At 39.3% G+C, this 27837-nt stretch overlaps 1 protein-coding gene across 3 annotated transcripts in view; it reads right to left on the bottom strand.

Moving 5' to 3' along the window:
- LOC148028273 (gamma carbonic anhydrase 1, mitochondrial-like) overlaps window positions 1-27837 on the bottom strand; it is a 93871-nt gene that overhangs the window by 32607 nt on the left and 33427 nt on the right. For all 3 annotated transcript variants that reach the window (XR_015692710.1, XR_015692711.1, XM_087690068.1), the window contains exons 2-4: window positions 20501-20644; window positions 15050-15175; window positions 14795-14946 (exon numbers count right to left, since the gene is read on the bottom strand). Coding sequence is in view for 1 of the 3 variants with exons in the window: in XM_087690068.1 (XP_087546194.1) it covers window positions 14795-14946; window positions 15050-15175; window positions 20501-20644 (422 nt within the window). In the remaining 2 variants the exon portion in view is untranslated. The remainder of the gene's footprint in view (window positions 1-14794; window positions 14947-15049; window positions 15176-20500; window positions 20645-27837) is intronic.

Here is a 27837-nt window from a genome sequence, read left to right as displayed (position 1 = left end):
TTAAGAGAAGCTTGTATGGTTTGAAACAGGCTCCTAGGCAGTGGTATAAAAAGTTTGATGCCTTCATGCTCTCACATGGGTTTCAAAGAAACAATGCAAATCACTGCTTATATATAAAGAAGGCTGATGATGGAAGCCTTATAATACTCGTTATTTATGTGGATGATATGCTTATTGTTGCTCGTAAGCATAAAAGACAGGCTAATGCATTGAAAAGACAGTTGAATTCGGTCTTTTCAACTAAACACATTTTGGGCATGCATGTGACGAGAAATAGAGAGCAACAGCTCTTGTTTCTCTCACAAGAAAAGTACATTAGCAAGGTACTTGGATCATTTTTCTATGGCAGATGCTAAGCCACTTGGTGTTCCTTTACCACCATATCTTAAGCTTAGCAAAGTAGATTGCCCAAAAGATGACAAGGCAGTCAGCTCTATAAAGGATATTCCTTACGCCTCAACTTGTGGTTCACTCATGTATGCTACAGTTGCCACTAAACCTGACATTGCTCATGCAATGGGAGTTGTGAGCAGGTTTATGTCAAATCCTGGCAAAGCACATTAGGAAGCAGTGAAATGCATCTTACGGTACCTTAACAGCACACAAAGAAAATGTATTTGTAAAAAGAAAAGGGTACGTTAGATCTATAGGGATATTGTAGTATAAACACGGCAGGTGACTTCGATACTCGCAAGTCTACTAGTGGATATATATTTACCTTGACTGGTGGGGCAATTTCTTGGTGCTCTAGATTGGAAAAGTTAATAGCACTTTCTACCACTGAGGCTGAATATATTTCAGCCACTGAAGCTTTGAAAGAAGCTGTTTGGCTTGGTCGTTTAATCAAGGATTTTGGGCTGCCCACCAAAACACCTGTACTTGGATGTGATAGCCAAAGTGCTCTATGCTTGGCTTAGAATGCCATGTTTCATACACATACCAAACATATTGATGTGCGGTATCACTTTATCAAACAGGTTCTCGATGATGGTCTAGTCACGCTGACTAAGATCAAATCACATGATAACCTTACAGACATTCACACTAAAAGTCTTGCAAAGGCTCAACATGAGCATTGCATTCAACTAGTTGAAGATGATTAAAGGTTCACTTAGGACCTTTAAGTGGAAGATTATTGGATGTAAAGGCCCTTATGCTACTCTCAAGTATATATTACTTTACACATGTGAACACACCCTTGTGGGTGTAAGTGTACCATACCGTAAGTATAGATACATTCTTTTTGTCACCAGGTGGTGATACTCTGTACAGTTGCTTTTCTTATTTACTTATATAAATATTTTATTTATCTTTTATTTTGTTGCTGTTGCTTTTGACCCCCAGAGTTCTCTTGGAATAAGCGGAATCTTTGCATGGCCAGAAGAGGCAGCCATTGGGACAAATTGGACTAATGGTTTGTCTGAGCATTAGGACAAGTTCCATATTGAATGGGTATCGAAGAATAGAATGCCAGTGGTTTGGGACTGTGTGCTTAGCCATTGGAGATGGTGCAGGACAATGAGCTTGGCCAAGATAGACGATGCACATGTGAGAATGCTCACGGAATAAAAGTCACTGTAACTGAGCCACATTGCACTTTTGATGTGGTCACAATGATAAAACACAGAACAACTTGAGGAATGCAGGGGTCACCATCCCTAAAATTTACGGAATTACTACTTTTGGACCCTAGAATCTATTCGCATCATTGTCTTCGTTTTTACACAAGGATTAATTCTCTGGTCTGTGCCGAGGTCAAATTTTGCACCGATCATGGAGAATTTTAGACCGGAATGTTTAAACGGGAAAATTGTTGCATGTATGCCATGTGGCACAAATTCCCAAAAGAGAGAGAGAGAGAGAGAGAGAGAGAGAGAGAGCATTTAAAAAAAATGTAATAGGCATAAGGGGCAGATGGGAGAATGAAGTTTGGAGGAGCTGAGGGTAGATTGCTGCAAGAAAACCAGCCATGGAGAGTACTTCTACGTCTTTGACTCAAGCATGGAGGTAGAGCTTGCTCCCTCTAATCACCTCTCTCTCTATTCTCAGAAGAAATGCTTTGCATGATGGATTGATTCCATCGAAGGTCCAATTCTGTGTTTTCTTTGCTCATGCTAAATAAGAACAGTGAACTTTGCATATGCTGAACAGTAAGAACAATGTGCTGGACAGTAAGAACAGTGAATTCTGCACATGCTGGACAGTAAGAGACGTTGATCCAGACATGTTGTATTGTTCCTATGCAACTAGGATTTACTTAGAAGAGATGAAAACCAATTGTTCACAGGTTATGTATTTTGGAACATTACCATTTTTGTAATTTTCTATCTTTGAATTGATAAAGAAATACCGAGAGGGGTGTCGGTCTTCGGGGCCAATCTGGTATTGAGCGAGGGAAAGAGACCTCTGTTTATGTGTGTGTATGTAAAGTCCAGGTGTTAATTGAAGGAACTACCACTTTATGTGAGTCATAGACCGGTTGTACTTTTATTCTTTGTGTGTATCACACTGGTGCACACCTATCCCTCAACTCTTCACTCTCACTCACTGCTCACTCAATAGCTACACACACCGTGATTGGTGCACATATCCTGATTACTTCCTCTCGCACTCTTCAATGGACGTCGTATTTTGATTTGTATCAGTTTAATGACGCTCAATGCATCAAGCAAATACAAATCATGTTACAAGGAAAGGCATACGCTTGGTGGGCAGGTTTACGTCCTAAGCCAATGACTTGGACTGATTTTTAATCCATTTTTCGAAAACGTTTTGTGATTATGATTCTATTGAAAATTCTCCAAAATTATTTGAGCTTAATATGGAGAAGAAAAGCTTGGATGCATACTCATAGCAATTTAAAGATTTATTGCATAAGACAAAGGCCTTGGATGATCCTCAAGTACTCCTCTATATACGATACCTTTTCAAATTGCCACCAAACGATCAGAATGAGGTGCTTCGCAATCCTCTTCACACGCTCGAGGATGTCTACAAGTATGCAAAGAATTTTGATAATATTTGGCTATAAGTAGGGATAGCCAGTTGACTCAGGGTTCCCATCGAGCTACCTCAATCTTTAAGTCGAAAAAATCATCTACCCCGACAATAACTTGTCAACAGACTTCAGAGGTGCACAAGAGAAAAGACGACAAGTATAAGATCACTTGAGGCAAGGATCGCTTGAAGGACCCTTGTTTCACATGCCATCAAATGGATCATTTTCACTGAGATCGCCAATGTCCCTAAAATAAAAAGACAAAGTCTACTTCTAAGACTTTGATAAATGCTCTTGAGGATCCATGTATTTCTTTTAAAATTTTATTTCAAGAATGTTTTGTTAATGCTAGTAATAGCAATCCTAGTCCCATTAATAAAACTATTTTTGCCCCGCATGATCTTATAAAGATCACATGCTATATAAATAGCCAAGACGTTATAGTTTTATATGATAATGGCTCTGCTCATAATTTTATTTCTTTCCACTTAATGTAGAGTCTGCGACTCTACACGATACCTATTGATCGAGTTTATCTTGTCCGATATACGGGGGTCCTACAATGGATTGTTTGGATCAGGTAGTGCCAATATCGGATCTTTCGATCCAATAATACTATCAAATCATGGATTTCCAACTTATGAGCCTTGACCATGTGGATGTTATTCTTGGCATACCATGGTTTTTTGAAAAAAATTATTCCTTGTATATTGATTATAAAATCATATACTTTCTTTTCAGTTTGATGGTCGTTTTCATATGATTAAGGGCTTTTTATCCTTCCAGGATCATTGTCAATAATGTACATATGATTTCAGCAATGCAATTTTCTCAATGTTTTTCCAATCCAACTATTACTACTTACATTTGTTTTGTTGTAAAAGTCTAATCACCTAATAATCAATGTAATTTGGTTTCTTTTAATAATAATCTTAATACAAGTTCATATGTAAGTGAGTATTTAGATCCGATATTATATGGGTATACTAATATTTTTCTATTTGAGTTACCTAGCAAACTTCCACCATCTCTCAAAACCTTAGATCATCGTATTGAAACTTTGCCCAGTAGCAATTCCATCTCTCGGTAAACTTATAGGTTTAGCTCAAAAGAGGAGGACCAGATAGTTAGGTAGCTTTAAAATTATTTGGCTAAGGGTTATATTGAGCCGAGTAAATCCCCGTGGGGCGAGCCTATCCTTCTCGCCAAAAGAAGGATGGTGCAATGCAATTCTATGTCGATTACAAGGGTCTCAATAAAGTGACCATCAAAATAAGTATCTATTAGTAAGGATAGATGATCTTATAGATCGACTTTGTGATGCGCGCTATTTCATCAAAATTGATCTAAGATCTGGCTACTATCAAATATAGATAGCTTCGGAGGATGTTCTGAAATCTGTGTTTCAAATGCAGTATGGACATTATCAGTTTTTGGTCCTACTTTTTGGATTGACCAATGCTCCAACAAGTGATAACTTATCTATTTCATCCATATTTAGAAAAATGCACAGTCGTTTTTCTTGACGGCATCTTTATTTATAGTAAGTTATTAGAGAAGTGTGCCAAACACTTACATATCATCTTGCATCTCTTAAGACGAGAACAATTGTTTACTAAACTATCCAAGTACAAATTTTTAAACACATAGCTATTATAGCTTGGTTATGCTATCTCCATTGATGGCATTCAAATTGATCCCGAAAAGATACAAGTAATGCTTGATTGGTCTATTTTTGTGTGACCATTAGACAAGTAAAATCTTTTTTACGTTTTATAAGGTTCCGTCGAAAATTCATCAAGGACTATGCTCATATTACTAAACCCTTAACACCTTTGCTTAGGGTTATCCGAAGCAAGAAAAAGCACATTGGTCCACTTGTTCTTTGAACTAGTGAGCTCCATCAATGTTTTCAAACATTGAAATGACTTGTTACTATTGCACCGATATTGTAGATTATTGATCCAAATAAACCTTTAGAGGTTCATATGGATGCAAATGCTTATAGTTTAGGTATTGTCCTTTATCAGGATAGTTAAGCTATCGCGTTTGAGAGCCATAAGCTCGCCTGATGCTTGGCATGTTATGCTACTCAAGAGAAGAAATTATTGGTGGTCATCGTTGCCCTTAAGGTATGGCATTATTATTTGTATGGTGCCCAGTTTATTATTTCGACAGACCACTACTCATTGAAATACCTATGTGATCAACCTGATCTTCATGGTCACAAGACAAGATAGACAAAGCTTTTACAAGAGTTCGACTTTGAAATTTACTATAGAAAGGGTGCAAGTAATTTGGTTATTGATGGTCTTAATCAAATTCTTCAAGTCAATATCTAGTTCTCCGAAATTTCGACTGATTTCTATCTTTCTCTGAAAGGGCGTTATCAAAATGATCTTCACTTTGGTAAGTGAAACCAGCCTTCCTTCCGTGGATGGATGGAAAATCCCTGATTACCACTTAATTACAGCAGCAAACAATTAGAGAAAATCTGAAAATACAAATTTACCTACTGATCTTGAACAATGCACACTCGATTGGCCCCAAAATTGGCACCTCTTTTGGTATTTCTTTAGCTTTATTGAAAAAAAAGTTGATTTACAATGAGATTCTCCCAATCCCTTTCGGTATTCCAACTCCCCTTGCTGTGATGAATCACTAGCAAGTCTTTAATCCGATTTGCTTCTTAATTCGGGCAATCAATTGGCCCTCACCCACTTTGATGGAGATGGAAAATGCCCCAAATTCAATTATTTGCTGGTCCCTCCACTTAAATAGGCTAAACACAGCTTCACCCTGTTGAATCCAAGTCTTGGAGCTTCCAATTTCTAGCATGCTTCCCGAGGCTGCTACTAAATCCTAATTTCTGCTACAGATTAGGGTTTACAACAAAGAAATCTGAAATTTCTCAGCCTCCAAGGGTCCAAATTCTAACATCTTCGGAGCAAGGCTGTGAAATGGCTAGGAGATGAGATGGAAAGCTGTAGAGAGAAAATTTAAAGTTTTGTCGCGAAGAATGACTGAAAATCAATCAAATGCAGCTGCTGCCCTACCAACTGCTTGTAGATGCAAAGAACTGAAGAAAATCAGTCATTTATTGCTGCTGCCCTATCTCAACAGCCTGTAGATGCTGTCTCTTGCTATTGATTGGTCTTCTCCTAACCTTGGCAGCCTTAGAAGGTCCTCCAATGGCTGCAAATCAGACCAGCAGCCTCCTTCTCTCTCTCTTGCGGCCTGAATTTATAAAAATGCCTCTCTCCAACCTCTAAAGACGTTTTTCATTCTTGCATGGGCATTTTTGACAAGTGACAGCCTTCCCAAATCGTTTTTCCAGTCTTTTTCATAATTAAATATTAATTTTTATCCTTTAAATACTGAAAATTAATCTAATAATTATTTCGATGCCCTGAAAAATAATCTAACTGGCCAATAATTAAATTGGCTAGGCACCTTCCATTCCCGAGTGTCTCTGCGCCATCTTTGACCATCAGATTGGTGTTAGGTACCATTAAACGCCACTTCTCTAGTGTCACCAACGGACATTTATGGCCAAATGGATGACCTAGGCCAACAACTAACACCAGATACCACCAAGTACCTGTGCGGCATAACTTATAGCAACTTTTGCCTTTGACATCCCGTGATTTCTTCGGGTCCCCGAGCTCATAAATTTACTTTAACCCCAGTTGCACCTCACATATGCAACATTTACTTAATCATGTGATTAAAAATTAATCCACATGTTAAGTGAGGTTTCCAAAATACATGTCCTCATGATAGTAAGATATAGCAACTAGTTCAAGAGAGGGACCTACTAGCTAGGAAGCTTAGGTGGTCCAAACACCGAAGATTGGATACTATGAGAGAGATGATGGAAAAACATTACATTCAATATGAATTACTTTTTAAGCAAGGCCAACTGTATATGCCAGATGATTAGGATATCCCCAAGAAAATTTTAAATGAATGTCATGATACACTGAGCATTGGATACCTTGGCAATCCGAAATTTGGCCTTGGTAACTCGTTATTTTTATTGGTCGCATATTAAGATTATGGTTGAGTCTTATGTATGTGAGTGTCTATAGTGTCAACTTAACAAAGTTGAACAGCACAAACAAGCAAGGATATTGCATCCTTTACAAATCTTTTTTTAGCAAGACTACTTAACTCATGTTCATTGTTGTCGACTTCACTATATATGTTTGGGTTTAGTTCTTGATACTCCACTATTACATTATACAATCGTGTACTCCTTCCATCTAATTACCTGCTCCTAGTACAAAGTAGGGTAATATCCTAACACGGTAAGTTAAGGGTTTATTCATAGAGACAATGCACATTCAAATGGCCTGCAAAATCACTCAAGGTTGTAACAACTAGTGTCAACTATGCCTTGCAAAAAGTTTACGATGTATGTAAGGCATACCTCTATGGAGGATGCTTTAACACCCAATAGGTAACAACATTGCATGTAGGATTCAAAGTTCATTAAGCATAATTAGGCTTGTGAGTTGGTACTACACCCTCCTCAAGGAAGATGAGAGGGGTTGAATATGTCTATACAATCAAGCACATGGCTGATGGACCTTTGAACAAGCACAAAACTAGGCACGTGCCAAGGGTTTTGACCAAAAGTCAAGATTGGACTGCAAGGTCTTTCTCAACAACACCCTTACTATTATGCACATGCACCACAATCGTGCTAGCATTCATGTGTTGTCATCTTCTGCTTGCAAGCCTTAGTCTAAATCAGAAGAGGACTTTAGGAGTTCTAATACTCGTCATGTCTATTTGTCTTTTCATCCCTAATACATACAATAGGCTTATTACATCTGTCTGTCTTTCCATCTCTGGCATGTAACATGGGGGCAGTCCAATCCCTTGGGCATGTAGTTGTCGCCTGTTTGTGCCATCCAGATCTGCCATTTTCATCTCAGCTACTATGTGCCACATCACCTGCATTTCTGTCATTTTATGGACCTGTTTTGGCCATTTTATTAATCACTCAGCCATACTATGCAGGTTGACCAGTTCACAGTTTGTGGCAGCAGTCACATCAGTCATCATCTCATCGTCTTCTCCAACCACACCATTTTCCTCACCGTCAGCAAGCTTTTCAGTGGAGTGCGCGAGGATCGAGACACGCGATTGTGTGGTTCGCATGGTGAGAGAGTGAGTATAGCGTAGCAACAGAGAGTGAGCGAGCACAAGACTCGATGTGGGTACAATCTCCAAGTACCACTTTAGGTTTTTGATAATATATATTTAGTACATGTGTAAGGGTGTGTACACACCCGAACACCGTAAAAGGCACAATAACCCTTTACTCCCAACAACCTCCCACCTAAAGGCAACGTGCTTAAAGGTAGAGGAAAGGATCAGCTAATTCTATGTATGTGACAAAGCTGAAATACACATATACTATCCAACTCCCATTATCTGGCAGCAATGAGCAAACTGCTCAACCAGAAGACCCTCCATGAGAAGGTCTGTAGGGTTATCATCGGTATGTACCTTGACAAGCTCAATGCTCTTGCTCTCAAGTACATCCTTGATAAAATGATACTTCACCTGTATGTTCTTTGTCTTTACATGAAAGACAGGATTCCATGCTAGCATGATAGCACTTTGACTATCACAGTGGGATAGGAACCCCTGTAATGCCAAGCTCTCTCACTAGACGTGAAAGCCATAAGGCCTCCTTGCATGCCTCAATGGCAGCCACATACTTTGCCTCTGTCGTAGACAATGCAACACACTTCTGTAGTTCGGATATCCAAGAGACTGCTCCTCCTGTGAACGTGAACACATATCCTGAAGTAGACTTCCTACATGTAGTCAAGATAACCAGCATAGTTTGCATCCATGAGGGCAACAAAACATGACTTCTATTTCCCAGAGCAGATGCACAAGTTCTTTGTGCACTTAAGGTATCTCATTATACCCTTCATTGCTTCCCAATGCTTTTTGCCAAGGTATGCCATGTACTTGCTAACCACTCCCACCGCAAATGCAATGTCAAGCCGTGTAGCAACCATATTATACATCAAGCTGCCAACAACTAAAGCATAAGGAATCTTGGCCATCTCAACCTTTTCATCATCAGATGTAGGGCTGCCATCTGCAGTAAGTTTCACATATGGAGGCAACGGTATACCAATGGCTTCCCTCCCCTCCATATTGAAACACTGCAAAACCTTAGTAACATACTCTTGCTGTGACAAATAGAGAAGATCCTGCAATTAGTCCCTAAGTATACCCATGTCAAGAATATAATTGGCCTCACCAAGATCCTTCATATCAAAGCTATTGTGTAGGCTTTGTTTCAAGGAGTCCAAGGCATAAACATCCCTACCTACAATCAACATATACCACATATAAAACCAAGAGAATAAGGCTATCATCTGCTACCTTCTTGGTGTATAAGTAGTGATCAACTTGAGATCTATGGAATTCCTAAGATTGCATAAATGTATCAAATTTATGATACCATTCTCATGGTGCTTGTTTCAACCCATACAAACTCTTGTTGAGTTTACATACCATGTGCTCTTTCTCCTTTGCCACAAAACCCTCAAGCTGCTATATATAGATCTCCTCATGCAAATCACCATGTAAGAAAGTTGCTTTCACATCCATTCATATGAGTTCCATATCTTCAGATGCGACCAAGCCCAAAATGGTTTGCAAAGTAGTCATTTTGACTATAGGAGAAAAATTTTCATCAAAATCAATTCCATGTTCTTGCTTGGACCCCTTAGCAACCGATCATGCTTTGTACCTTGGCAAAGAACCAGAAGTGCCTTTTATTTTACAAACCCATTTGCATGGTAGCAATTTCTGCCCTTTAGGCAAATGCACCAAATCCCCTAGTGTCATTTTTTATGAGAGATTCCATCTCTGACAACATAGCCTTATGCCATTTATTATTGTCTTTTGTCCATTGCTTCCTTGGCGCATGACGGCTCACCACAATCTGTCAACATAACATAATCAGCCACATAATTGACACCAGGAACAGACCTACATGGCTGTCTTTGCATTTTGGTTGACTATAGACCCAATGATCAAGATTTGCCGGCTGTTCAACCTGCAAATCTGTATTAACAGCTTGGGTGTGCTACAGGTTTAGCATGCTATACAGCCGGTTCTGATTGTTCCAAAGGTATCTGTTCTTGTTGAAATTGAGGTACATCATGGGCAATATCTTGCTAATCATTTTCAAGATCATTCCTTGCATTTTCAAGGCCATTTACAATAGGTATTTGCTGTTGTCCAACGGGAATTCTTTGTTGTTCTATCGATACATCTTCTCGGAATACAACCCTTCTGACTTGCTCAGTCTTTTCATGTTGTTTGTGCATGCGATCTTCCCAGAAGGTAACATCATTGTTGCGTACAACTTTCCTTTTTTCGAGATCCCATATCCTATACCCCATTTCACCCTCATTCCTATATCCTAAGAAAATACAGTTGCAGGACTTTGACTCAAGTTTACTGTGTTTTTCCTTGTGAATGTGCACAAATGGCTTGCAGCCAAACACTCTCAAGTGAGCATATGAAGGTGGCTTGCCCGACTACACTTCTTGAGGGACTCCCCTCCCCCTCCCCCAAAAGACCTATTTTGGTGAACGATTAATCAAGTGTATGGCTATCATAACAACCTCTGCCCAAAATCCATGACGTAAAGCAACATGTGACAGCATTGTGCGGACCATGTCTTGAATGGTCCTATTCATATGCTTTGCAACACCATTTCGGGGTGGATTGTGAGAGACAGTGAGCTCCCTTTTAATCCCTTTTCTGTCACAAAGGTCTTGAAATGCTTTGGACACATATTCCCCAGTATTGTCAAAGTAAAGGCAATTTAACATCTTGCTGATCTGATTTTTAGCAAAGTGTCAAGAATTTTTTAAATTTATCCAAGGCCTCATCTTTACAATGGATTGAATAAACCCATATTTTGCATGTAGCATCATCAATAAAAGTAATGAAATACTTATTTCCCCCTAGAGATAACCCTGGCATCTAGCACATATCTGAATGTACCAAATCTAAGGGTGAAGACTTTAGAGAAAGAGATTTTTTATGTGACGTTTGAGCATACTTACCATAATTACAATGATCACATTGTTCAAAATCAGCATGTCTCAAATACGGCAGATAACCCACACGAGAAAGCACTTTCATTTTAGTTTGACTCGTGTTCCAACCAGCTATGCCACAAAGAAACACTTAGTTGCTTAGTTATGGCGACTACATGGTCATGCACACTAGATACATACAAAGGATACAAAGTATTACTTTAGAGCCCTTGGCAACAATGTGAGAGCTCTTACAAATTTTCCATTTGCTATCCGCAAAGGTGATATAATAACCTTCATCATCTAGGTACCTTATGCTTATCAAGCTCTTCTTGAGCTCAGGTACATACCTCACATTATGCAAAATAAACATGGAGCCATGTTGAAATTCCAATTTCACACTGCCAACACCTGCAATTTGACATGCATAGTTATCTCCCAAGTGGACAACACCACATGCACCACCATTATAGTTAGAAAACCACTCATGATGTGGTGTGACATGAAAAGACACACCTAAATTAAGTATCCAAGTATGCATGTCATCATCAAAATCTGCAATCAATGTATATGAACTCAAAGAAGAAGCAAGGAGTACATCACCATCACTATCATTCTCATGAGTGGCTATGTTTACCTCCTCTATCTTCACACTCCTTTTCTTTGCAAATTGGCTGTCCTTTTTCTCAACCTTGTTGTCTTCAGTATTTTTGCTTTTGCCTTTCTCTTTCTTCAATTGAAAATAGTCCCGTTTGTAGTGCCCTTTCCTACCACAATGATGACACTCCACATTTTTGCTATGAGACTTGTTGCGTGCTCTATTTTTAGAACTATCCTTTTACTCAAAACTGCCTCTAGCATGCAATGCATTAGAATACTTGTTTGCTGAATTATTTTGCATATTGAGTTCTTCCATCAACAAAGAACTCTTCACATTACAATATAATAGCTGAGCATTTGAGTTACTCAAAGCTGTCCTAAAAGTATCCCAACTTTTAGGCAAAGTGCATAACAAGAAAGTAGCCTTGAACTCATCATCAATGTGGAAATCCAAAGCAATCAGCTGACTGAAAATTGATTTAAACTCATTCAAATGTAAAAACATGGCTACCAAGGTCCATCAACTTTTTCAACCAATAAACCTTGCTGGCTACACTTTTCTGAGCATACAATTCCTCGAGTCTTCACCACATTTCATATGCAGAATTCAGCTTCTCAATGTTAAAGAGCAAGTTGTCTGACACCTAGAGCTCTATGATCGAGCATGCAAGCTCATCCAAATCATCCCACTCTTCTTGTTCCATACATGCTGATCTTATTCCCTTCGCTTTGATGGGCTTCACCTATTTCTTCTGTACCAAGACATTGTAGCACTGTTTTTTCCATATTGCAAAATTGCGTACACCCTCAAGCTTCTTGATGTGCCATGATTTGCAGCACGAAATTGACTCAAACATCAGCAAATGCAAGCCCAAATGTCACACAAATAACCACAGTATGCTGCTAGTGCCAACCAGCAGTGAAAATCGAAAAATTGCAGAAATTTCAAATCCACAAATTGATCCCCAGAATTAGAAAATGTCTACTACTACACTCCACAATCAATTACAGCCAGATTTATAGGCCAATGCACAAATTGCACATAAGATCCCCAAAATTCTGTTGCAATTTCTGCTCCACATGCATTCTCCGGCACAAATTTGACAATTGCAGTCAAAAGTCCCAAATTTTCAAAGACAAATCCACCAAAATTGCATCAATACATGTACCCAAGTGCATATACTAGGTAATTCTTGCACAATTTGATGAAATTCTGCAAAAGCCTTAATTTTCTCGGGTCAAACCCTAAATTTCCTGGGCAAATGTGCACCAAATTTGCAATTTCTAAATCAAATTGTCGTGTTCTATAACAAAATCCCCAAATCCAAGAAAAGCCCCAATTTTTTGGCTCAATATTTCACAATGTGCTTATGCATGTGAACGCTCATCATTGGGAAGGGAAATAGATTGTAGAAATTAATTTTTAAAAATGATGGAAAAGACTGCCAAATCTTGACATTGTGACACCTTCCTCCTATCGCATGATGTCTGCTAGACCGTTGCCTGCTCAAGCCTGATGTGTCTAGCCTGTCACCTATTGATGCTTGATCTGTCTAGGCTATCGCCTAACTGTCACAACTCATGCCTGACTGTCCAGGCCATCAACTAATTTCACAGCTCATGCCACCTGAAAACGTGACATGCAGCTAGCCAATGACTTGTGCCTACCTGGTTTGACGAACGCCTCTTGCGATGGACTGCTGAACTGGCCTGAAAAGCTGTCGCCTGCACAGCTTGACCTATTGCTTGCCACAGGAAGCGCACACACCTTTGCCGCAACTCTGATACCAGTTTGTCAACAGAGTGCACGAGGATCGAGACACACAATGTTGGGGTTCGCACAGTGAGAGAGTGAGTGCAGAGTAGAGAGCAAGAGAGAGTAAGCACAACACTGATGTGGGTGCAATCTCCAAGTACCACTTTAGGTTTTTGATAATATATATATAGTACATGTGTAAGGGTGCGTGCACACCCGAACACCATAAAAGGCACAATGACCTTTTATTCCCAAGAATGCTCTCTCCTCATTGTCAATATTCTCTCTTCACTTGCTACTCCTATCCAGCACCCTCACTCTACTGCCTTCCAACACCCATGCAAGAGCCAATCCCATCACATCAGCCTTGTAGTTACAAGTTTCATTCCAAAGTAATCAGGTTTTGTCCTCTCTTCTCTGTGTTCACACACACACACACACACTCTCTCTCTCTCTCATGTTCCCACTTCTGCATGCACACACACTCTCTCTCTCTCTCATGTTCCCACTTCTGCATGCACGCCAACATGGTATCATCACCAAGTGTGCTTCTTCTCTTCTCTTTACCCATAGCAACACCGGGGAGAACAAATCAAGGACATGTGAAGCAAGAAGAGCTTCCATGCTTGCATACCTCATCCCTGCTTGAAAGCCCATCCCTTGCCCTTTGATCCCTGATTTCCTCTCACTGCAGAAAGGGGTTCTGCACTTCCAATAGCTCCTCAATAACTTGTCATTCAGTTGCGCCAGTGATCCAGCTCATCCATTCCCAAATGGATGTCCTTCTTTGTGTGGCTCTACGGAGGGCCGCCAAGAAGTCACTTTGAGGGTCATGTAGACTCGGCCACCTCTTAAGGACTTACTTTTCTGCTATCTGGATTAACTTAATAAGTCGATAATCTGAGTCTTTTCATGTTAAGTAACTTTCTCAGAAACCACTTTGAACATACCCTACTCCTTTCTCGTAAATACACACGCCTGTCTATTACAGCCTTAGTTGAAAGCGAGTTTGTTCTCTATGACCTAAAAAAATGATACCAAGGGCTTGTCTATTTCCTGCTCATTGCCTTCATGTCTCATGTTTGGAGATCCATACCCACCAGTTCCGCTCACATATACAAAGCAGCATGGATGCCCCTCATTTAAAATTATGGATGCATAACATGAACAGTTTGTCACCTATTATGATTTTATTCTCTTTGTTGATTCTATATGTCTCAAATGGCACCAAGGAGTCACTTAAGGGTTGTATAAACTAGGCCATAGCTGCATTGCTTAATAAGTCGATAAATCTGAAGCCTTCAAAGCTGCAACATGTATTGTAAAGAACAATGATGAAAGATTTTATACCTCTCCAGTTGATACTCGTGTGTTTTCTTTTACAACAGCTCCAGCAGCAACAATTGAATTTGATTCCACATAAACACCCTCCAGAAGTGTGGCTCCCATGCCAATCAATACGCTATCTTCAACCGTACACCCATGCAGTACAGCACTGTGCCCTATCAATGCAGTGAGCAGAGTAATACTCAATAGCCTTAAGAGCAAAAGCTCAACTAAGCTTCACAGCATGGCAGTGGCATAGAGGATCTGGTATCTACTTACCTATTGTCACACCATTGCCAATAGATGTTGGTAGTGTGTTTTCACTTATGTTTGTTTTGGCAACATGAATGAGAGCATGGTCTTGAATGTTGGTTGAAGAGCCGACAATAATGCTATTTATGTCTCCTGCACATACATGAGTGAAAAAATAAATGGAAAAGCTTGTGACAACAATGCTACAACTTCTAATTTCAACTTCAGCCCGAACTTCTGTTAAACAAAACAAACAGGATCAGAGTGGAAAGTTCATTAGTCAAGAGCCAAAAGGCTTCAGCTTAACTCAATGTAGCTTAACAAGGCAGGATCTTTTGCAGCAGAAACAAAAAACACTACATCTCTCAAATTTCTATTGCAGGTTTCCTGCTGCATTTTGAACATTTGCACTTCATGCTACCCCATACAGGGTGTGTGCATTTCAACAGCTTTTTGCAGATACAAACAAGGATTTTGAGACATGCCCTTTCTCTATAGATTGATTATTGACAAGATGAGCACACCAGTCATTTGTTAGTATTGCAGCAGCAGAATGCACACAAAAGCCTTTTGGCTAGCCAGGATAGGTCTGAATATGATTTAACAAAATGTCATGTAGGAAGCTGGCTCTAGCTTACTACTATGTTATAAACTAAATCATGCACACGTACATGCACATGCATGCACCTGCACACACACCTCTGTGTGTGTGTGTGTGTGTGTGTGTGTGTGTGTGTGTGATGAGGACATTAAATTTAATGTTGTGGAAATTTTGGCTTAGCCAACAATGAAATGTGCACGTGAGGTGCATATGTGATATGAAAGCCAATTAAATCAAATACATTATATTAGTCAAGTACTAGGAGGTGATTGATGTCAGTTTGGGCCTAGGATATTTAATTAGCCATTAAATGTCAGTGGTGACATTAGAAACTAGACATTATTTACTTAATTAATGCCAATTCGGGAGCTAATTAATACTCAAGACCACTTGGGAGCCAAAATAATCTAGCCAATTTAATTGTGGATGGGCACATTAATATTTTGGGTAAAGATAGGCGTTGAAATTGATTTTCAGAGTTATTAATTCTGAAAATTAATTTAAATGGCTGAAATTTGCATGTACAAGGGTACGACTTGGCAAACCTTGCCCATGCATGAGGAAAAAGCTATTAGAGGTTGATGGAGACTCATTCCAATATTGTGGGGGTTGTAAGAGGAAAAGAAAGACAGCTGCTCTTGCAATTTTCCAGCCATTGGAGACTGTCAAAGAGCTACTCCTAGCTGATCAGGAGACCATTGGAGGAGGCAGGTGACCCCCCTTGTAGGTTGTCTACAAGCAATGAGAGCAATTTTGGAGTCCACAGCAAGAGGCAACTACATGCAGGGCTCCAATTGGTGGTGGGCTGCAGTCATTCAGCTATTTTCAGCAGAGCAATAGCAAATGTGAGCACTTTCTTGCGATAGAAATCAGAGATTTCTCTTCAGCTTTCTCTCTCATCTATGGTCATTCCCTGAGCCATTTACAGCAGATCTCTATCAACAAGATTGCCAACTCATGTGTGAGTCCATGCATGCATATCAGGGCTAGGCACAGTTTCATTATTTTAGGCATTATAGTTGTGATTTATTAGTGGCATTTTATGCCACTCAGCCAACATTTAATACTGGCCGACCAGCTACTACGTTGGGCCTATTTCATGGCTATTTATAGTGGGGCTCCCCCTTCAATGCCAATGCCCATACAGCCAATGACTCACTATTGTATGCGATTGTCTCGTGTTTGGTATATGATTCCATTTCCCAAGCACATCTCTGAGTTCTCTTCTTTTGCAACGTTCTTCTATTTTCGTTCTCTTCTATCTTGTGTTCAGTAGTTTATTTCAGCACTTCTCTATGTTTCCATTGTTGGACCACTTCTAACATGGTATCAAATTGCAGAAACTAGGTACTTGCTACTGGTTTTTCTACTCATTACAGTTTTTCCTTCCATTTGCTGATCAAGCGACTGTTTGCTGCTGCCCATCATGCTGATTTTCATCTGATTCCTCTGCATTTGCTGCATTTAATGCAGCATAAGCTGATGTCAGCCCCAACTGGACCTGCGTTTTCAGGCTGCGACCTGTTGCTCCATCTGGTGGAGCCTGTCTTGTTGTCGCTTGTTTTTTTAAACCCAGTTTTCCTGAATTTTCAGCATCTGACACTTCTCTACTACTAGGGAACATCTTTTAACTGTTTTCTTGCGGATTTTGGAGCTGTCAGCATTGTGTTTTCTGTGATCAGCCTATGAATACTGCGTGTGAACTCTCCTTTGGTGTAGTTTGTCATGTTGGTGTGGCTGTACTCTCTCTCTATATACCTTCCCTTTTCTATCTTCTCTTCTTATCCTCTCCATATGGCTCCTCCGAGCACTTCTACGGATGATAAGTTACATGGGCCTGACTATCTAACATGAACTGCTGTCACGAAAGCTTGGTTTGTGCAAAAGAGGTTATGGTATATTGTTTGTGGAGCTATTCTTCATCCTCGGTGTCCTTTTCCACATCATGAAGATTTTGATGAGGACAACCAAGAGGAAGCTGTGCTTATGTGGGATACAGATGATATGTGTGGCTATTCTGTTGTTCTTTGATGTATTTTTAAAGTTCTCCCAATGGCTACCTCCTGCAAGCCATCTCCCTAAGTATGATCAAAGCTTCAGATGTTGAACGAGGCACCTTTCACCATTTGTGTACTGACCCTTCATGAACATTTTCAACACATGAATGTTTAAGGCTAAGGACACCATTTAGTCATTTTTTCTCCGTGTTACATAAGTACATGAGCAACTTCGACACATGCAATCTGCCCTTCCAAAGGCACATCTCGTGGGAAAGGTACTATACAAGCTTCCCTCGGATTTTGATGGAGTGGCTAATGCTTTGAGGACGTAGACATCATCTACCCCTGTGAGCTTCACCCATATGTCCTTAATGCTGCTTGAGCATGAGGCATCTTTGCATTTACAGGGGAGGCTTCCATCTCCTTATGGAGGTTCTGGTGAGGCCTTTTATAGCTTTGGAGAAGGGCAACGAGAAGAAGAAGTTGAAGGCCGAACTTTATCACTATGGTAAGAAATACCATTTGCGAAAGGATTGCAAGGAGTTAGCAGCCCCACAAAAGAAAAAGCGGAATGTGAACTCCTCCGATGAGTCATCCTCTTCCTCCAACTCCGACTCAAATCCTCTAGCCAGGGAGAAGTCCAAGGCATAGAAGGGATCCGCTTCTTCAGATCAAGGGAAGGGCTTGGTTGCCCCTTCCTCTGTTGCTTTCTAGTCCAGGTGATGTGGTCATCCCTTATGACTCTCCAGTGCTAGAGAGGGAGTGTGAGATGGAGGTGAGATGGGATCAATGAACCTCATCTAAACAGGTATACAACTGCACAAGTTCTAGAGAGAAACATCCCTAACGCATCGACCGAAGTTTGACAAGTTTAAACCCTAGATCTAGGATTAACATCCAAGCTTGTGATGAGCTGGTTATTTGACAAAAAGTGGGACTGGCTTCTAGTCTGAGCTCACATTAGGGGACACTTTAGTGGTTTGGCCAAAGGCAGGGAATCCATGGTCACATATATTAAGAGGGATATTTGACAAGATGGTCTTGTATGCTATTGCAAGACATTGATGATGGACACAGAGACATGCTATGGTTCTTCTCTATTTTCAAGAGCTAGTACGATCGACATCAACATCGACATGAGGTTCTCTCCAAGGCACCTTGGTGATGGCTTGATCACCCACTACTCGGATATCCATGGTTCTATTCTGGTGGTTCTATGTTGTACGGACTGTAGTGAGTCATTATCATTGTATCATTGTATTATATCACGTCACCCATGATCTGAGAGAGGGTATTAGCAAGATTGTTAGCTCATGTGCGAGTTTGTGCATGCCTGTTCGAGCTCAAGACATTTTTATTATTTTAGGCATTTTTGTTGTGATTTATTAGTGGCATTTTAAGCATTTTATACCAATTGTCCAACATTAAACCAGCTGCTATTTTAGGCCTATTTCATAGCTATTAATATTGGGGCTCCTCCTCCTCTTCAGTCATCATCATCATTCAACAAGTGAACTTCTTGTTGGAGAGAAGAGCCAGCGTCAATGTCAATGTCATTGTCTACACAGCCAATGAATCACTGTTGACGCAATTGTCTTGGGTTTAGTTTATGGATTCCATTACCCGACTGCATCTCTGAGTTCTCTTCTTTTGCAGCGTTTTATTTTCTTTCTATTCTCCCCTGTGTTCAACAGTTTATTTTTAATTTACAACAAAAATTAGGTTTACCAACCACCTCAGGTCCCGTGCCAAAAAATTGAAGACTTAGTACTTGAAATCAACAGCTGGAATCCAATGAATCGCTAGAGATTTCAAGAAGCCAACTATCCCGATTGGATTTGGGGTTCATTTTGGCCAACCAAGGGTCGATTGGAGACCAATCCCCTATTCGATCAAAAGGCAAATTGATAAGAAGACTTACTCGTAATTTTTTACAACAAGAGATATTGGAAATTGAAGGAGATTGAAGCCTAATCTCAATGTACTTCATCTAGTATTAATAGAAGCTAAAGAAATACAACAAGAGGCACTAGTTTTGGGGCCAATCAAGAGTCTATTTCCAAGATTAAGTGGTAACATTTGCATTTTAGTTTATTTGAATTTTATTGCTCATTGTAATTAGTAAATAATCAGGTCATTACCACCCTTGCCAAGAAGAAAAGTTGGTTTCAATGTGCATGTGTTGTGTGTGTGTGGTTGTGCATATATGTGTACATGTACACTTAAGCTAGTTTCAATGTGCATGTGTTGTGTGTGTGTGTGGCTGTGCACGTGTGTGCACCTGCACACTTGAGTTGCGCTATAGAAGTAGGTTATAGCATGATTTTTAGATTCCCTAGTGGTGGTTTTACAAAACTCAAATATGTCAATCTTATGTAGACTATCTTGATTGGAGCATCCAAAAATTATAAGGATTCAGTTTAAAACCTCCAACAAGGTGCTAAAACAAACCATGCTTAAACACTGGCACATCACATCTGCCATTGTTCGATGCTTAATAGCATTCTTATTTAAGAAAACCCTTTTCCTTCATGTGTTTTTAATCACATAGTGTAGTAGCTTACTACAACTGACTGAAGCTACAGTAATCACAACTGGGATGTTACATAAGCCAATAAAACCAGACTCAAAGAGATTTTAACTAGAGAAAAGAGGGAAATGTCCTGACCCTTCCCTCCTTTTTTCAAACAAGTTTCAGAAAGATTGATATGTACTGGCCCACTACGACAAAGTGCATGATTTTAACTATCATTATGATGGCAGTGATGCATAAGCAACATTTGTGACTCATATTAGTCAACATGCTGAACATGTTAGAAACAAGAGAGTATTTTCTTAAATAATATAAAGGCTTTTTTACATCGTGCTGAAACTTACCTCGTAGGACACTACCATACCAAATGGAGGAGCCCGATCCAACCTTCACGTCTCCAATAACAGCAGCACTAGGAGCCACAAACACATTTGGTGCTATTGCAGGAGCTTTGTCATACAGGTTCATAAAAGTACGATGTCTTGAAACTGCAACCAAAATTATAGGAGCTAAATCTCTGATGGATGCGCTAAGAAAACAAAAAACACCAAGAAACTGACCATATCTTTAGTTAAACCAACTTCAGGTCTCTAATGTCAATAAGTTGAATTTCCTCCGCACTCAGGGCTGCTATTGTAAATTCAGAGGCCATTTACTAACATGAGGTAATTCCTTCAATAGGTCAACAAAGAACCTCCCAAATTGAATAAGGCAACTCATACTAGAAGGTAAGGCATCCATCCACAACCCAACTTAGTTGTGATGATGATTCCAGATATAAATGTTCAAATATAGATTCCATACATGATCCCAAACATCTTGCAATGTGCCTTAGTCCTTTTTTGTGACCATCATTCTTCAGAAGGTCAAGAAGAACCTTTAAGGCCCCCACCCAAAGACATTTTGTGTAACATCTTAGCCAAAACTCCAGTCACAACATAATGCATGAATGACATTATGTGGACTAAGTCTCCATGCTGAATGCTTGTTTGAGAGACTCTCTCATAAACACATATCAAACATCTTCATGCTGGATAGTTCTTGTACATGTTCAGATTAAAGAGATCAATCAGAGGACAGAATATTGTTCAAATGGTTCAAAAGCACAAAGAATGATTCGACTTTATCTCTTTGTTTTATTTCAGCAGTTTCACACAATATGCTTCCTCCCAAATTGCAAGTTCATTAGGTGTTTTTGCTCAACCAAGACCATTAGAAATAGATAATGGAAACACTTGTGATGCCCTTGCATGCCTACTAGAAATAGATGATGAAACAGACCTGAACCAATAAGCAGTGATATTTAGCTTGCAAGCATGTGATCTTAAAAAAAGAAATTCAGCAACAAAAAAACAAATTATACAATCTGGTAGAATGCTCTTGTACCTGAACACAAAGAAAGATTAGCCCCAAGGCATGGTCCCCCTCACGGTATTTCTTTATCATTACCAAATTGCCTACAACTATTACTGGTTAAAGAGCCCCACTCACTGGTTTCCAAACTCAGCCCTCAGTAGGCCCCAATCCAATACAACTACTCACAAATCTACAATGCTCAAGTACCTATCTCAAGGTAATCATGTACAGTCCATCCTATCCGTCCAGTCTATGGACTTTACATGGTACAAAACGAACACAAAATAATGTCAGATAAAATGAGGTGTTTCATGCAGTCATTAAAAAATACATAAGAAATTAAGGGTTGATCTAGTAAGTATTACTTGCTTCAAGATGAGGGTTATGACCCAAGAAATAGTGTAACAAGGCAATATCTACTCAAAACAAGCCTTGAATTTGTTGCTTCAACAATGAACATGAAGAGAGTCACGACCAAATGCAAATACTATGACAAACTTAGTATTGATGAAGATAGATGTAAGCGACTTTGAAGTTCCAATATAAGAAGGTAGGAAAAGACTCTAAGAGAAAGGTGGTAGCTTGTAAGAGAGAGAGAGGAGAAGATTCAAGAGAAAGGTGGTAAGAGAAAAGTAGGGGAAGAGGAGGTGGTAAGAGAGGTGGAGGTGGAGGTAGTAGAAGAAGAGGTGGTGCTAGGAGAGAGGTAGAGAAACCTTATCACTTATTATATTTGATTTTACGAGTTAGTTTTAGATGAAGAAAAGGAGCTAGAGCTGAGTAACCCTATGACTGCGGATGAATTAAAGACATGGAAAGAATGGAATGCAAAGGACAAAAATGTGATATATTGGCTATCTATAGTAGTTGATAATACTATGATGGGGCATATAAAAAATGCAGAAACTTCACAAGCAACTTGCATGAGGAAGAGGAAGATTTTCAAACAATCTACTTTTTTGAAATTGGCAATGGTTATTTTCTTTGTCCTATCCAAATCGCACAAATATTGGGATGGATCGAATGGATCCTAGACAATTCAAAAGGATACGACTGAACCAAACAAATCAGACATTCCGCACGCAAATGAGATGCAACCCTAACCTGTCTCCAACTACTCTCACCAACTAAGACCAAGAATAGCACACGTGGGTAAATCAGCTATGATGCCATGGAGGTGCAAGAAGACCAACCTGCTCAATAGCAATCTTGCTAAAAAACCTTATCTGACAAAATTTGTCGTGACAAATCTCTCCAAAATGCCTTAAACCATAGCATGTAAGCACATATAGCTCTAAGAGCACTCAAAAGGTCTTTGAACAGAATTGTCCAGCCTGGAACAGCATTACCATGCTCAAATCAGCTTTCGCCCTTTTTTGGACAGCCATCACCCAACTCTAGACAACAAATCTCACTCAGAAAAGCTCCACCTTCCCTCGAAATATACCTCAAGCTCAAGAAAGCTCCACCCTGTTGTGGCTTTGTCAGCTGAGAAACAACACAACCAGCAGTACAAACTCCATGATCAGCAATGACTAGCTATAAAATCTGAGCAACCAAAACTTGCCTTTAATTTGTCCTATTTTTATGCCATTTTTAAGCTCATTAAAAATGGCCCCGAAAGGCAGTTTAGTCATTTTGTATGACACCCTAGACTTCTTCTGGCTCCAAACTTGGAACAGTTGCTGGAAATTGTGTTATTTCAGCATTTCCAAGAGCTCGGCTCATTCCAATTAGATTTGGGGCTAAAATTGACCAACCAAGGGTGAATTGAAGGCCAATCCTTGGGCAAATCAAGGGGCAAACTAATAAGAAGGCTTGCTAATCATTTATGACAACAAGAGGCATTGGAAAGAAAAGGAGATTGGAGCAACCTTAGTGTGTACTTCTTCCAATTGCAAGACAAATTAAAGAAATACTGTAAGGAGCGCCATTTTTGGGACTAATCAATCCTAGTGTCCAAGATTAAGTGGTAACATTTATATTTCAATTTATGTGAATCTTTTGTTTGCTGTAATTAGTGCTTAACCATGTCAATACCACCCTTTCGAAGAAGGATTTGCTGGTTTCATGGTTCCATTGTCAAGATACCATCGACTCTATTGAATTGATAGGCCCACAATACCACATTGGAAGTCAAAAGCATTGCTTTGGTGCTGAGATTATATTCAGCAATCCATTACAACAAGAATGTCTTCATACACTAAGGTGGGATCAAGCAGTGATGATGCCTCTCAGTCTGAAAATGCACATAATAAAAGGGGAAAAGTAATACCTATTGATCTTGGACAAGGCACAAAACACCAAGCCAAAAATGTTGGTGTAGACGAAATTATGGATCCTTCAAGGCTTCTTATGGCTAATGACTAGCAAGAAGGTAAAGAATATGATGATTAGTTTAAAGATCAATTAAGGATAGTGTCGTAGGGATGAGAATTTTATTGCTTTCCTTAGCATTTGATTAAAAGTTAATTAAATGTGGTAATGTGCCTTGCACATGTGATGTGCAAGTTAACTATTTCACAATGTGAAACCTAGGACCCCAAGATATCAATTGGTGCCAGAGCCAAAAGGGATAATAAGTTATGTCTAATAGGTACTAGGTGGTAACCGGCATCAGGTTTTGGCCTAGACCAATTTATTGGCCACTAATGTCAGTGATGACATTAAAGACTGCATTAATTAATTAAGTAATGCCAATCTAAAGGTCAACAACTACTCAAGGATACTTGGAAGACAAAATAGCATAACCAATTTAATTCTTGGTTGGTGAATTTGATTTTTTGAGCACTAGAATAATTATATTCTAAAAATTAATTTAATAATTTGGATAATGCCGAAAAATGGGATTAGAGCGTTGCCACTTGGCAAAACTTGCCCATGCAAGTGGGAAAAACATTTTTAAGGGCTAGTGAAAGTCTATTCCAGTCATTGTTAGAGAAGAGGAAGCTATTAAAGAACAAGGATATATTGATGTTATGATTTGCAGCCACCATAGGCCAATCCTACAGCAAGTCACAACAATTTGGAGCCTTCCAAGAGCAGGTGACAACAACCCAAGGTCCTTTTGGTGCAAGTGACAGCATACAGGAGGAGACAACACTCTTTCTAACGGTCCTAAGCTATAGGTGACAACTTCCATGGTTGTTTGAGCAACGCAGCAGCTGTTTTCTAGCGTTTCTCGCAATGAAACTCTAAAATTTCTCTCTCTACAACATTTTCTCACATCCCCGAACCATCTCTCAAGTTATCTTAACATTTTCCAACAGTTTGAGATATCAGAGGAAAAGATTTCAATCAATCTCTGCTGTAAATTCTAATTTACAGCAAAGATTAGGGTTTTGATAGCTACCTCAGGATGTGTGCTCAAAATTGAGGGCCTAGGACTTGAATTCCAACAATTGAAATGGAGAAATTTCAGGGAGATTCAAGAGATCAACCAACCAATATCAGATTTGGGACTGAATTTGTCTTTGAAGGAGTAGGGTGAAGGCCAATCCCCAAGCAAACCAAGGGGCAAATTGATTTAGAGACTTGCTACTCAATTTTGATAGCAAGATGCACTTGGATTAGCAAAGGGGATCATAGAATCTCAATTGTGCTCCTTCCATTTGCAATATAAGATAAAGAAATACCATAAGGGGCACCAATTTTTGAGCCAATTGGATGTCCAAAGTCCAAGATTGAAGTGGTAAAATGTACATTTTCAATTTATGTGAATTTTATGCTTGCTGTAATTAGTGCTTAATCAAGTTATTTACCACCCTATCCAAGGAGGAAGGATGGTTCAGATAGCAGTTGATATCTTTGCTCAATTAGCAAAGGATCCTCAATTCTCTTGATTTATAAATTCTTCAAGGAAAGGCGCCATAGGTAAGAAAAGAGAGCCATCCTCTAGAGCTTTAGGAAAGTAAAATATATTGAAGGAAGAGCATACACAACCTCGTAATGCTCCCAATGTAATCAATGAGCAAAAGCAATTGCTAGAAATGAGGTAATTGATACCAATGCAAGGCCAACTTGGTAGTGCCAATCCATTTGATTACGGACAGCAAGGTATCCATGCTAATATGGATCACTTGGGCTACTTTGGAGATGCATCAATTTTCCATTGAAACACTTCAGCCATGGGAACACATGGACCAAATATACATAGTATACAACCACCTATGTAGGGTATGCAAGGCCAAATGTATCCATGAATGGCTAATGGAATGCAAACTCCAATCTATACCACTGTCGGCATGATGCCTAGGGCCAAAAGTAACATGTTTGATAATACATCTATGTAGCCCAATATCTTTGAGACTCATGGGACAGCTGCTCATTATGTTAATGCACCACTTAATGCTGGTCAAAATGTTGGTACAAAAGTGCACCCTTTTTGCAACCAGTTGCCTATGTAATTTGGTACCCGATGGATGAAGCAAAAGATTATACTGAGGGTGGTAAATGCATGAACTTTGCAATTTTTAATGAGGCACAAGACAAATTGAAAGCTTACACCTTCTTTCATTGATTTGATATTGCCTATTTAGGAGAAAACTTCACAAAGTCTTTAAAAATCCAAAAGGCAACTACTTTTCTAAAAGGGAATGCATTGTAATAGTAGTTTACAATATTGATGCAGAGTAAAGCGCCATCAACATGGATTCAATTTAAGCAAACATTTACTTCTACATGGTTGACAAGTATATTTGAGGTTGATGTAATGATCACATGGCATAATTTTAATGTGTCGCAATGCAAGAACTTCAAACACTATACTAAGAAGTTTTGGGAGTGCCGCTACCTGTCGTTTCTTATCTTGTTCTCCCCCTTTTTGAGTAAATTGAAAGTATTGTTATGGACTATCTAAAGAGATTTGGGATTTTACATTCAAACCATTTTGACCAGCATGTCACAACTCATTGAGACAGCAAATACTGCTAATTCCTTGTTGCATGGAAAGCCTTGAAGCTTCAAGGGTGATGGGAAAAATACATCGAAGCAAACTTTCAAGGTTGACAAGAAAGGCAAATCTACAAATATGCCTGAAAAGAGCAAGAAAGTGATCAGCTAAAACATGCTTTATAACTAATTAGCATTTTCAAACAACCCCAAGACACGCTTAATTTATGAAAAACACAAATTTGGTGCGCGGTTCAAGAGAGTTTCAATGGTCCCTTAAAACTTTTAACTTTTTGGAGCACCTTTCGACATCTATAAATAGACGGACTACCCACCATTCAATCTCATTCTTATAGTGCAGATTTCAACCATCAACCTTCACCCACGTGGTGGTCTACCCTTCACGACTGTTGCCACTCCTCCATCAACCCTCGCAATGCCTGGCGCCTTCCTAGAGTATGGGAAAATATTAGAGATTAGCATGCATTGATTTTCTTTAACAATGAAGCAAGAACCAAATTTATCTCCACAACCATAGCAGCCCATCTAGGCATCAAATAGGATGAGATGGGACCCACTAGAGAAATTAGTATGCAATGCAAGGGTGATGCAAAGCCTGTCACACCCTTGATTAGGAAGCTTCATTTACCCATTTAGAGTTATGTGCACAGCGAAGAGTTCTTCATTGCACCATTACAAGTTTGTGATGTACTACTCGGTATACCTTGGTGTCATCGTGTGCATGCAAAGATTCATTCCCATGACAAAGTCATTCATATTTAACATAATGGCAAGGGCCATACTCTTGATGTAAAGCTAAAAGGGAAATTGGTATCATTGTATCTGCTTCAACCATTTCTAATGTAATGAAAAATCATCTTTCAACGTACTTGGTTCCTGTCAGGGATAAAGATGATAGTGTGTCTGATGGGAACAAGTCTAGTATAGATTAAGATCGCATGTCATTTCTAAATTGTATATTAATTGCTTTTCATAGTCACTTCCAAGATAACTACTGCAAAAAAGCCAAAGAATCATGCCACAGATTTGATGATCCCTAGCAATAGCCCTCCAAATAAACTACCCTACAAGGTGCAAACAATCTAGTAGAAAGAGATATTGAGCCAAGTTAATGAGCTATTAGAAAAGGGGCTGCTTCAGCCTAGCTCATCCCCTTTATATTGGCCTATTCTACCCCAACAAAACGAGAATAATAGCCAATACGAAAATTTTTCCTAAATACTCATATTCAGCCCATAGTTTTCCTGACTCAAAAAATGATTAAAAACGGCAAATATTCTTCAAGAAAAGGATACAAAAATTCAAGTCATATTGTAGACAACAGAAGGGAAACGCAGTCCTAAAAAATATTGCAGTCTAAATTCTTCCTAAATGAAAAAATTATGAAAAATGGCATTTAATTTTCAAGAAACCAGTG

This window comes from Lygodium microphyllum, chromosome 12 (assembly GCF_053477565.2).
Source record: "Lygodium microphyllum isolate KBCC chromosome 12, Lygodium_microphyllum_v1.1.10, whole genome shotgun sequence".
Classification (NCBI taxonomy): Eukaryota; Viridiplantae; Streptophyta; class Polypodiopsida; order Schizaeales; family Lygodiaceae; genus Lygodium; species Lygodium microphyllum.
Note: the sequence above shows the minus strand (reverse complement) of the source record. Positions and strands in the feature narration are given on the sequence as shown.